This window comes from Varanus komodoensis, unplaced genomic scaffold (genome assembly GCF_004798865.1).
Source record: "Varanus komodoensis strain SLA01 unplaced genomic scaffold, ASM479886v1 scaffold28, whole genome shotgun sequence".
Classification (NCBI taxonomy): Eukaryota; Metazoa; Chordata; class Lepidosauria; order Squamata; family Varanidae; genus Varanus; species Varanus komodoensis.
Window position 1 is genome coordinate 7196183 of NW_025335727.1, and position 12093 is coordinate 7208275.

The following is a 12093-nucleotide window of genomic DNA, read 5'->3' on the forward strand; positions in this document are numbered from 1 at the left end:
TGTGTGTGTGTGTGTGTGTGTGTGTGGTACTGTTTTGATTAAATAATGATCGGTGCTCACAGCTGCACCAGGAGCAGAGGGAATGATTCAACAGGATGTTTGCCCAGTTCTGTTATTTCTTACCTTTCACTGCTTGCACAAACCTTTATAAATGCTGTTTATTTGTATTCTGAGGAGTTACAGGGTTTGGTGCAGCAAAGGAGTTTGAAAAGATATGCTCCTCGCTGGTTTTACAGATCTTTTTTTGGAATATTTTTCCCCTCTGCAGTTTTTTGCCATTATTTTCATATTGGTTTCTCATGGTTACTGGCTACTTGTATGTATATATTATACTTTTGTTAGTCACTTTCCTCCCACCCTTCATCCAAGTTGACTATACCTCAAACGAGGGTGTCTAGAAAGGTTTGTATTTCCAATTTCATGCGTGATTTCTCCAGGACACAAAAGCATTTGGCATGTGTCAACATCAGATCCAATAGTTATTCCAACTTCTTCACTGGGTCCCCTTCCAGGCACAATTTAAATTCAACCAAGACTGTGTACATTTTCAGTTCTAGGAAAATAGCCTGGAATGAGGTCAGAGGTAGAAACTCCACTTTCCTGATGGTCTTAGTTTTCTTCTTCTTTTTCCTAAAGAGAACAATCTTCTAGTCCCTATGACTTATGATGAAGGCAATGCTTGCTGTGTACTGCCCAAAGCCAGAAAAGTGAGTAAGATTTTGATCATTCCAGGCAGAGCACCTGTACTTTACACTCAACAAATGAAAAAAACAGCCGGGGAGAGGGGTTTAGCAGAAAACTAGCCAGAGAGGAAAGGGTTGGGTATCCCCTTGGCTAATCAAGATCATAGCTTTTCCAGGTAAAAAAAAAAGGGGGGGGGGTTGGACAAGTTAGTTCTAATGCAATATTCCTCAACATGGAGCCATCCAGATGTGATAGAGTACAACTCTCAACCTATTATCACTCAGTTATAATTGTTCATTAAAAATAGGATAGGCAAATCACCCTATGGGAATGCTGGAACATTTGTGAGATTCATCCTCATAATTCTGGTAGAACCCTGCAATTCTCTCTAACTGTAAATCTAACTGGTCTCAAAACCTTCCTGCAACTTGTGCTACATCAGACACCGCATGCCTACACAGCATTTATCAAGATTATTTTTGCAAAATGCATCTATCATTGGTGGGGCACATGCCGGATACTTTCCACAGTGTTGAAAGCACAATCTCCCTCCCAGGAGAAGCAGAAGAAATCAGAAAGGTGATGTGAAAGCAGGTGTGATGGTGAGAGTGTTGGACTGGGAACTTGCAAGGTCCAGGTTCTAGTCCCCACTCAGCCACAATGCTCACTGGGTGACTTGGACGCTCAGCCCAACCTACCTCACAGCATTGGTGGTGATGCAGAGGAGAATTGACTAAGCTTTCCTGGCAAGAGTGGGGAAAAGGCAGGGCATGAATGCTGTTTATAAGCTGCAATGTAACTGGTCTTAAGAAATGCAGGTTCTACTGGCAAAAATAGGACAGGTAGGAGACCAGTGTGGGGTGTGCCGGCGAATCAGGAATCCAGTGCCATTAAAATAGTGCAGAGTCCCCCTCTCTGTGGATTAGTCCCAGGCATGACGGTGAGCAAGGATGGATGCATGGATGGGTGGATGATTGAATGCAAAGCATTTATGAGCTATGGTGCCCAAACACCCATTTCCCTGCTGTGCTGCTTAGAAAAGTAGTTATGGCAGCCATGTGCACCACTTTGCAGAGGGCAGTCCTCTACTGAAAGCATCCTCTACTTCGGAGGCGGGCAGTTTCAGGACATCCAGGGAGAATTTTGCCCACCTGACCCCACTGCCCAAGCGCACATATGCCATCTCTCTCACACATCTAACCCACCGTGATGCGCTCTCCTGCTACGATCACCCTACAGAATTTGGTGGCAGCACCGGAAGTTGCACCAATTTGTTTCCAGGGTGCTGTGGCAATCCATCCTGGAACGTTGCAGGAGACCAGCCAAAATTAAGCCCTTTATAGCCATTCATTCTAACACAGTTTCTTTCTTCAGTTTGCGATCCCACCTTTCCATTTCTTTTTTAGTTTGGATCAGCTTGACAGCCAGCTAAAGGTTGCCCACTGTAGCATCCCAAAGTAGTTTGGTGCAGGCCACTGCTAGCCTCACCCGCCTCTACTAGAAAGGTGGTGCAGTAGAGGTCCAATTTAACAATCAAGGCCACAGTCAGGCGCACCAGGAGGTCTAAACTGGCACATCCACATTTAGCATCAGGCCACCACACTGAGTGAGTTGGCTGGCCCACCAAGTTGCCGGTCACAGGTTTCCCCTTGAACTGGTGAAATGTGATGCAATGGTATTTGAACTATGCTATTTATTTCTAAATTTGCTTCTAAGTTCGCACCTGCAAATGTTATGCAAGTGCATCTCCTTCGTTAGCCCTTCCTTGGGGGTGTGATGCATTTCCTCTGCCGTGGCCATGTGTTAAGTAGCCACCCTGGAAGTCGTCCTAGGTGGGTCATAACTTGTTTGCCCCTTCCATGTATCCTGTGTGGGCTGGTTTTTGTCTGGCTGATCCATATTTGAAACAACCTACATTTAAATCAATTCCCCAGGCTTTGAACGAAATATCTAGCGGTGCAGATATGACCTTCGAAGAAGTAAAATTAATTTTCTTATTATCCTTGAGATAATTTCTCTAATGCCTTTATTCTTCCTATTGAAGACATAGTCCTGCCACAGTGAAAACTGTTTACAAATGTTCTTTCTCTACATTAAAATTGATTTTCTGAGGGTGAGATAGGCAATGCATTCTGGAACTAATTTGAATTTTTCTCTAATTAATATTCAAACCCAAAATATGTTATCTTTGCATGACTGTGCAATTATTAACAGGAAAATATCATCCATGAAGGTAATTATTTTTCATTTTCATTTCTTCCTCTTGCCCCCCTCCCCACTTCCTTTTTAATAGCAGGTTACATTTAAAAAAGACAGCCTGTATCAGATCTTCCTTCTCTTTTTTTAGGCTATGATTGAAGAAGCCATCACAAGAGCAGAATGCTTTTCGGTGATGTACACCCCATTTGCAACCAAAGTAAAGACAATAAAAATTGACAAGCTGAAGGAAGCTTTTACCAAAAAGCATCCCGACTATGTGGAATATATATACACAGGTGACAAAGCTGACCTTAGCAATTTAAGGGTGGTGGAGGCAAAATTAAGCACCTTATCACCTTTTATTTTAATGTAGCTTCACTGTTCATTTTTAAAATATGGATGCCCCTAATTTGTTTTACAAGGGAGATCTGAGCACAATCCTGCAGCCTCTAGATGGTCATGGGACTCTGGGGATCTCTTTGCCCAAAGCAAGAGACACTTACAGACTCCAAGAAGCTCATCTGAACAGCAATTCCCCCTGCACCCCAGGATCCTCCCCACTGCTGCAGAAAGATCCATGCTGGATCCAAAGCTTTCTGACTTTGGAAAGGAGAAGAAGAGTGAGGGGCAAGGTGCACCAGCAAGGAGATAAGTCACAGAGACACCCATGCCAATGCCTTCTCAGCCCCTACCCTTGTCCGCTGACAGCATGACTCACCCACACTGCTCAGAAGCCCCTGTAGTAAAACTACAAAGGAGAACAGAGAAAAAGTAAAATGCAAAATAAAAACCAATAATTCAGTGAATTACTTGCTGGATCTACCATTAGGTAGAAAGAGGCAGTTACCTCCAAAGGCAGATGTTGGGACAGCTGGAGGGCAGGAGCTCACCAACACAGTGGAGCTCACCAGCAAGGTGTTGGAGGGCCAAGCGATGCATCCAAGTGGCTTCGCCTGCTGCCCTCAGTGTGATAAAGGATATTGTGAAATTGCCAGTACGGTTCAGCCACTGCTCTGGTTTGCCCATGGATGGGACCATCTTGTCCTTCACTTCAGACAGCAAAATGTTTCAGGCAGACTTTGCAAACAAGCATGGAGAATAAAACAGAATGAAGAGGAAATTAAACTCCAGTAACATAAAACACTTCTCAAACAGCTATATAGCAACATCCTCACTATTTAATGGAAAAATCTGGCAGGGTTAAGGGATTGTTTTAGCCTGGCGTCTAAAATGAGTTAAAGCTGGCACCAGGTGAACCTCTCTGGAGAAGATGTTCCTTAAATGGGAAGCCGCCATGGAAAATGGAAGCTGCTCTGAATGAACTTTTGGGGGAGTGCTCAAGCAGCATAAGAAGGCCTGAGGTGATGCACAACAAGAGGCATGTCAAAGGGTCCATATTAGAGCATTGCTGTGGTCTATAGGAATCCTACCCCCTCTCAAAATTTCCTGTCCATCTGAGTGCTGACCTTGAGTGGAATTCTGCTAGTGTACCACCCATCCCACTACCATTCAGAGTCCCTCCCTCAGCTGTGGGACGTGGTCACAGGTTAGGTGTAGAAGACCCCTAGAGAGATAGCTCTGGGGGATCCCAACTTGCATGCTAAGGCTGCCGAATCCAAGGTGGCTTCCAGGACTTCATAGCCACTATAACAACTGTGGGGCTGTGTCAACATAAGCCCAAGGCATGTAAGGGGACACACTCTTGATTTAGTTTCCTTGACTGGGCAGGACAGAGATCTGAAAATGGGAGAAGTAACATCCACCCCATTGTTGTGTTCTGATCACTGCCTGTTAAGGTTTGGCCTCTCAGTGGTCCTTCATCTCTGGAAGGATGAGGAACCTCTGAAAGTGGCCCACCCACAGATACTGATGGATTTTCTTGTTGCTCCTGTTGAAGTCCTGGTCCCTCTGTGGAATACAGTAGAGACAATCATACCCAAGTGCCCTCTCCTTCTGAGCAGAACCCAGCCAACAACTTGGTATTCCTTTGAGCGGAAGGCAAGAGGGCAAGAAGGAAGACAACTAGAACAGAGGTGAAAGAAAAATCATGTTGAATCAGACCAAACACAGGTTAGAGCTCATTCCTGAGCTGATTATTGCCCTGTTCCTTAGTTATGCTTAGGAGATTCCACAGAGCTCAGTTTTATCTGCCATCTACACAAAACTGCTGGGGGAAGTTATCTGGAGGTATGAGCTAAGGTGTCATCACTATGCATCACTCTCTCTCCTCTTCATCAAATTCAGGTGAGGCAGTCACTGTTCTGCCTGGGCACATTAATGGGCTGGAAGAGGGCCAATAGACTTCAGAGTCATTCCATCCAAAACAGATGGACTGCTAATGGATGGTTCACATGCCCAGATAAGTGATATTCAACCAGTTCTAGAGGGAGTCACACTAACCCCAAAGGATTTGGGGGTGCTTTTGGATCCAATACTTCCACAAGAGGCACAGGTTAACTCTTACACACACACATGCATGCATCCACTAGCATGCACAAGCACACACACACACACATTTACATGCAAGCTTCTTCTGATTTGTAAAGTTCTTTTTGGAATTCTCTTTAAAAGAAAGATGTTCCTGCTCCCCTTTTTTATTTCAGATCCCCATGGACTCCACAGCTTGCCCCAAACAGCTGACTGGTCTTTTCCATCTCCCCAGTCCTATCTGCTGACACTGGGCTTCAAAAACAAAGAAGTTGGGAAATTTCTAGAAAAGATGTCCTGCAGGAAGCTGCCAACATTTTCAGGTAATGAATGTGGCCATGGATTTCTCCATTTGTTTTCCCTCTCTAATGTCTCAGACAGTACCTGATTTGAAGCCAGAAGGCTGATTACTTAAACAAGGGATTAGAGGTTCTCCTTCAAACACAGGCTTTAATCACCAGCCACTGCTTCTCTTATGCAAACTACAGCTCGGAAAGGCCAACAGCAGCACTTTGGGTAATACTAGCCTTCCTTCTGGTTTTCTCCCATATCTCGTTCCTCCATCTGCTCTTCTTCCAACCAGAGCTGGCATCAAAGGTGAACATGGACAGGTACCTGCGGATTTCCTGTATCTCAGTACTGGCCCACTAACAAGACCCCCAAAGAGTTGCTTCCCATCCTCCACATTGTATCCTGCTAATTCATCTGCTTTTTGGTCTGGCCCCAATAATGACAGTGAAAGGACAAGAAGTATTAAATGCCTGCTTGCTCCCTGATTCTTTGCCTGCCAAGTAAGGACATGGTAGCACTTAGGAGAAAGAAGACAAGGACAAGTAGAAATGGATGACAATGGTGGTGAGAAGGTAGTCACACTGAGGAAGAGAGGCCACCAAGGGTGACTTGCCCAGGGACTCTCAACCAACTGGAAGTGGCACTACCCACAACCCAAAACTTCCCAGTCAGTGCCCATGCTCTGACTGCTCAGCGTGCGTGGAATTCGTCTTGCTTGGATAGATAGGTGCGAATGAGGGAGGAACTGGGAGCACAGTGGTATGCTGGGAAAGGGCATGGCATGACTGGCTTACTGGCTGGCCAGGACACTGAAGAAGAGGGTGCAACACTTCAACAGTTAGTGGCAAATTAGTCATAATCATGAATCAATCTCATCTTCCACGAGAGGAAGCCATTCACTGGTAGACAATCCCCCGATCCAGGCTTTGAGGATCCCCATCCCACACACACACCCCAAAGCTCATCCCATATTACAGGAACTTCTGGATGTGTAGCTGGACAGGCTGCCTTGGAAAGAAAGGAACAAGGAAGACCATTTGCTCCTGATCCAGCATAACTCTGGATCTGAAACCATCTGACATGAATCCCTTTAAATCTTCACAGAGCACAAAGCTCCTTTTAGTCCTCTTACCAAAGAAGAGGCAGGAAGACACCTGGAAACCATTGGGAAAAGAATCTTGCCAATAATGGATTTCATCAGAGGCACCAAATTAACTGTAAGTACAAGAATCCCTTTCATGGATTCTTCTGCCCACCACCCCAATAAATACTGCTTATTTCCATGCAGAAGGTTATGAAGGGCTGTACTCTAGCTATTGGAGCCATGGCTGTCACCCAGAGGACCCCAGTAGTCCTTCGCAAGAATAACATCCAACTTGGATGTTTGGGGACAACTGCCCATCTTTGTCACACTCTTGTCAAAGCAGCATTTTATGTTAGCAAAGTCCGAAAACACAGAACAATCATTTTGTGGTGATATACTGTACATTTACCTTCTGTAGCAGAAGCTGCCTTCCCTTATTTCCATTAATTCTGAAGAGGAGGAACCTGATATATTTATTATTTTTGAACAGAATGTATATCCCACCTTTCCATTTCAACAGGGACATTCAAATGGCTCTTCATATAATAGAGCACCAAAACATAAAGAGCCATCCTAAGGATCCTGAGCAAGCATCCCAGGGAATAATGACTGTGTTCCCCCTTCAGAGGTCAGAGACAGCACCCAAACCTTAGCAAGGAGAGTTGGAGAGCCAACTCTCCTCCTCACAGGCTGCTCTCCAAGGTCAAACAAGCAACCTTCCAGGTGGAGGAGGAGGAAGGAAGGGGGTTCCTCAGTAGTGGAGAAGAGATCACAGGGGCCAGGCTATGGGCTTCCTTGAGCCTCTCCTGCCCTCTCCCCACCCTCTGGAGTGTCATCTAATAAGCCTGCCTACCAAAATCTGCTGGTCAGGAGGACAGGCAGGCAAAGAGCACCTCTGCTGCTGCTCTCTTGCCCAGCATTTGATCATCTGACTCCTCCCCATTTGGGAACCTTCTGATCCCTTAGGGTGCAATCCACTCATCTATCACGTAATTCCTTAACTCAGTAAAAGGAACCATCAGATAAAAGCAGCATTTTAAAAAAAGCCAACACACTGCATTAAACGAAGCAATAAAAATTAACCCAGCACCTCCTAGTGCATAAAAGCAGCAGGTGATACAAGTTTTCCCCATTGATGGATTTGTTTAAAAAAACTTGGTAGAAAAAGATCTTGCTTAGGCAATGGAAAATCATAAGAGCACAGGCAAAATTGAGTCTGTAAGCCAAGTCATATGGGGAATGAGGCCAGTGGGTGTGCATGGCAGAATTTTGGGGCACTCATCCAGAAGAGCCACCAATCACTGCAGTTCTGGGCTTACCATCTTTGAAGAAAGATGGTAGTGACCCTGACCATCCCAGGAGGGTCCCATGATGAAACAAATCCAGAATCAAAAATTGCCTATCTGCCGGGGGTTGCTATGGATTGTTGTGTCGTGTGAGAAGAGCTAGTGGGGACTATTTGAGGGCTAAACAACCCTCATATAACCCATGGTCTGTTGTAGGCTTCTGTGAGGATTGTTTGGCAGTCAAATGACCCCCCACCACCACCAGGTTCATATGACATGACAAGCCATGGCAACCCCCAGTTGGACAGTCCCCATTCATGATGGCTTCCAGTACGCACTGCAGCTCCTCCAGGGTAAATTAACCCACATTGGGCTATTGCGCTTTGTGAACTAGCCCTCTGAGGTATGATTCAATGGCCCCAACACAAGCTGCCTGGACTCTTATTCTAGAGAACAAGCAGCATTAGATAGTGAACAGAAGAGCCTTGCTGGATCCAGCCAAGGGACCCGCAGTGGCCAACCAGATGTTTCTTGGAAGCCCACAAACAAATCATGAATGTAAATAATATTTTCCATTGTTTTGCCCCCTAGAAACTAGTATTGAGGCAGTTTTGATAAAGCAATTATAGCTGATATACATGAGTAGACATGTGCCCCAGGAGTAGAAATTGACTCCTCACACAAAATGTTCCGTGCTCTAGTGTGAGACTTTGCCCCAGTCCACTGAGGCACTGATTTGGAGTCATGTGTAAGTTTTAAAGTCAGGCCCAGCCATGGGAAGCTACATGCCAGAGCACTTAGTTCTAGTAGCCTCTCACTGGCTTACAAGCCAGGAGAGGGTGTTGACTCAGGAAGCTGAGATGGCCCGCATTCTACATCTGGGGAAATGGACCTTGATAGAGGTCCCAGCTTCTCGGCCAGGGACATCCTCCATGGAAACATGGCTACAGGAAGAGGGAAGGGTTTCAGGGAAGTGTCCAAAACTTGTTAATTAAAGAGGGTGCTGCAGAAGCATCCGGAGAAGTGGCAACCAACTGAAAGCCTCTTTTCCCAGCCAGGATAGCAATCTCTAGCAGCTGGCTACTCCCCTGTATTTAAACTAGGATAATGGGCCATTGACTTTGTTAGAAACTACATCTGTGCAATCAAGGAAGCTTCCTAGAAAGCAAATGGACCCAATTAGAGCAATAAACAGTAAAGCCAGCAGCAGGAGGAGGTCTACACAGTATATTGGCCGGGAGGGGGGGGCAATTTATTGCATTGCATTTTACAGTTACACCCCACCTTTCTTTCTTTTGCAAGGAATCCAAAGCAGCTTACAAAGTTCTCCTCCACTCCATTTTATCCTCACAACAACAACACTGCAAGCTAGGTTAGGCTGAGTCAGTGAGTAGCCCAAAGTCACCCGGTGAGCTTCATGATTGATCAGGGACTAGAACCCAGATCTCCTGCACTCCAGTCCATCACTCTAACCGTGAAGCCACACACGATCTCATGTGTGAGCATCTGCCAGTTGGGCAGAAGTTGTGGCTATTAAATGAGTAATAACAGAGGATGAAAAAATTGTGAAGAATGTGAATTCTTCACAAATATCGTTACTTCAGAACATCCAGGACAGACAATGGTGATAAAATATGACTTTCTAGTCTTATTAACAGTTAATAAATTACCAAACCCAGACATTATCTATCTTAGACTTCTCAAAGAACTTAAAGATGAAACTGCAGACCTTCTTGCAAAAATACAAGAACTGGAGAATGACCAATGCAACACCAGTTTTTTTATAAAAGTATCCAAGAAATAACAAGGTAGTTAGTTTAACATCTGTTCTTGATAAATTGGTAGAAAGTGTTATTAAATATAGAATCAGTGGAGGGACAAACTCTGATGAAAAGAATCAAAATGACTTCTGCAAATTAAGTCCTGTCTCACAAAATTTTTAGAGGTCTTTGAGAGTGCTAATAAACATGTAGACATAGGTAATTCAGTGGACATTATTTACTTGGACTTCCAAAAGTGTTTTTAATATAGTCCCTTACCAAAGATTTCTGAGCAATCTTAGCAGTCATGGAAAAAGAGAAGTCTTCTTATGGATCAGTAACTAATTAAAGAATAAAAAGCAGAAAGTGGGAATAAATGGTCAGTTCTCCCAATGGAAGGATATAAACTGTGGGGTCCCACAAGGAACTGTACTGAAACCAGTGTTTTTCAATATGCTATAAATGGCTTAGAATTTGGAAATGGCTTGGAATTTGTGTGGTGGCCAAATTGCCTGATGATATCTAATTATTTGAGTCATTTAAAACAAAAAGTTTGTGAGGAGCTCAAAGGCATTTCTCCAAACTGGGAAGAAGGGCATCAAAATAGTAAATCCAGTTCCAAGAAGTAAATGTTAAGTGATGCAGACTTGGTACAAAAAAATCCCAATTTCAAGTATAAGCTACTGGGATCTGCACTAAGCAGTTGCTGACCAGGAAAGGGAGCTGGGAATTGTGGGGAACAGTTTGGTGAAAATATCAACCCATCATGCAGTTGCTGTGGAATACGCAAATTCCATGTTAGGCATAATTAGGAATGGAATTAAAAATAGACTGCCAGTATCATATTCCCTCTTATACAAATCTATGGTGCAACCACACTTAAGATATCGCATACAGTTCTGTTTACTGCATCTAAACATAGATATTGCAGAATTGCAAATCATGCTAATAAGAACAATGCAAGCAATCAAAAGACTGACACGGATCACCTAAGAGGAAAGGTTACAACATCTGAGACAGTTTAGCTTAGAAGAAATACAAGCGAGGGGAGATGCGATAGAGGTGTAAAAAAGTTTGTACAGTGTAGAGAAAGTGGATGGGAAGATATTTTCTACCTCTCTCAAAATACTAGAACTCAATGGAGTAATTCTCCATGAAGTTAATTGATGGGAGATTCAGGACAGATAAATGGAAGTACACCTTCCTACAACTCATAATTAATTAAATTATGGGGTTTGCTACCAAAGATGTAGTGATGGCCACCAGTCCTAATGGCTGTAAGCTACCTTCAGTATCAGAGACATATACAACATTTACTCCCATATAAAACAACTGCTGGGAACACGGGAAGGAGAATTCTGTAGCACTCATACCCCGCTTGTGAGTTTCTTGTGGGCAGATGGTTGGCTAGGATGCAAATATAATGCTGGACTGGATGGTCCCTTGGTCTGATCCAGTGTGGTTCTTCTTGTGCTCCTGGCTTTACTGAACTGTAAACTTGTTTGGATTTATTCTGTGTGCTGAACCCAGGGCAGACTGAGTCTTTTGTTCTGATGCTCATGACCTGATTTTGGACAAAGAACTATGTGGTTATCTGGATCTCTTTACTGGAGCTATAAAGGCTCATCCCTAATTATACAAACCACTGCAATAGTGCAATTGCTGAGAGTTGTGCCTCTGGATCAGGAAATCAGGTTCTAAGATCTAGTTACACCCCCATGCCCAAGGGTATTCCCTTAAGAGTTTGATTCCAGCAGGTTCTAGGTCTGCAAGGTCTTTGAAACAGATTTTTCTTGGGTCCTAAAACAGCCTTCACAAAACAGATGGGTTGGATTGCAGCTACATATGGGAGTAGGGACTCCCTTTCTATTAGAACAAAAGGTCAAAAATCAAAATTGGCAATGGCAATTAGACTTTTAAGACAATTCTTACCTTAAATAAAGGAAAAGTGGAAATGTCTCTCATCAACAAAAGGATGGCTTTAACATTTCATTCTCATTTTATCTAACAATAACCATGTTCTCAGGATGTGATGGGAGCAAGAAGGGTGAGGATAGGAAGGAGGAATTAACTGGATTCAAACAACACAATAACCAACAGTCAAGTGTTATGTGCGCATTGTCACTGAACAGTGACATGGATTGTTGTGTTGTCTAAACCTAGCTGAGGTAACAAACCATGGTGAACAACCCCCAATCCACAGCCCAACAATAGACCATAGATTCTCTTCATGGGTTGTTTGCAGTTGATAAGCCAAGGCTTGTTAGCACAACAGGGTTCAAACATCACAATCAACCCAAGCTCAACAACAATCCATAACAATAACAACCCTTGAATGTGGGTTATTGTGTTGTCTGAACCT

The 12093-nt window shown here is 43.9% G+C and overlaps 1 protein-coding gene across 1 annotated transcript in view; it reads left to right on the plus strand.

The window, feature by feature from the left end:
* Positions 1-12093, plus strand: part of SPATA16 (spermatogenesis associated 16) — a 155626-nt gene that overhangs the window by 106415 nt on the left and 37118 nt on the right. Inside the window, exons 5-7 of the mRNA XM_044434583.1 lie at positions 3032-3179; positions 5487-5633; positions 6706-6818. Of these exons, the coding sequence (XP_044290518.1) occupies positions 3032-3179; positions 5487-5633; positions 6706-6818 (408 nt within the window). The remainder of the gene's footprint in view (positions 1-3031; positions 3180-5486; positions 5634-6705; positions 6819-12093) is intronic.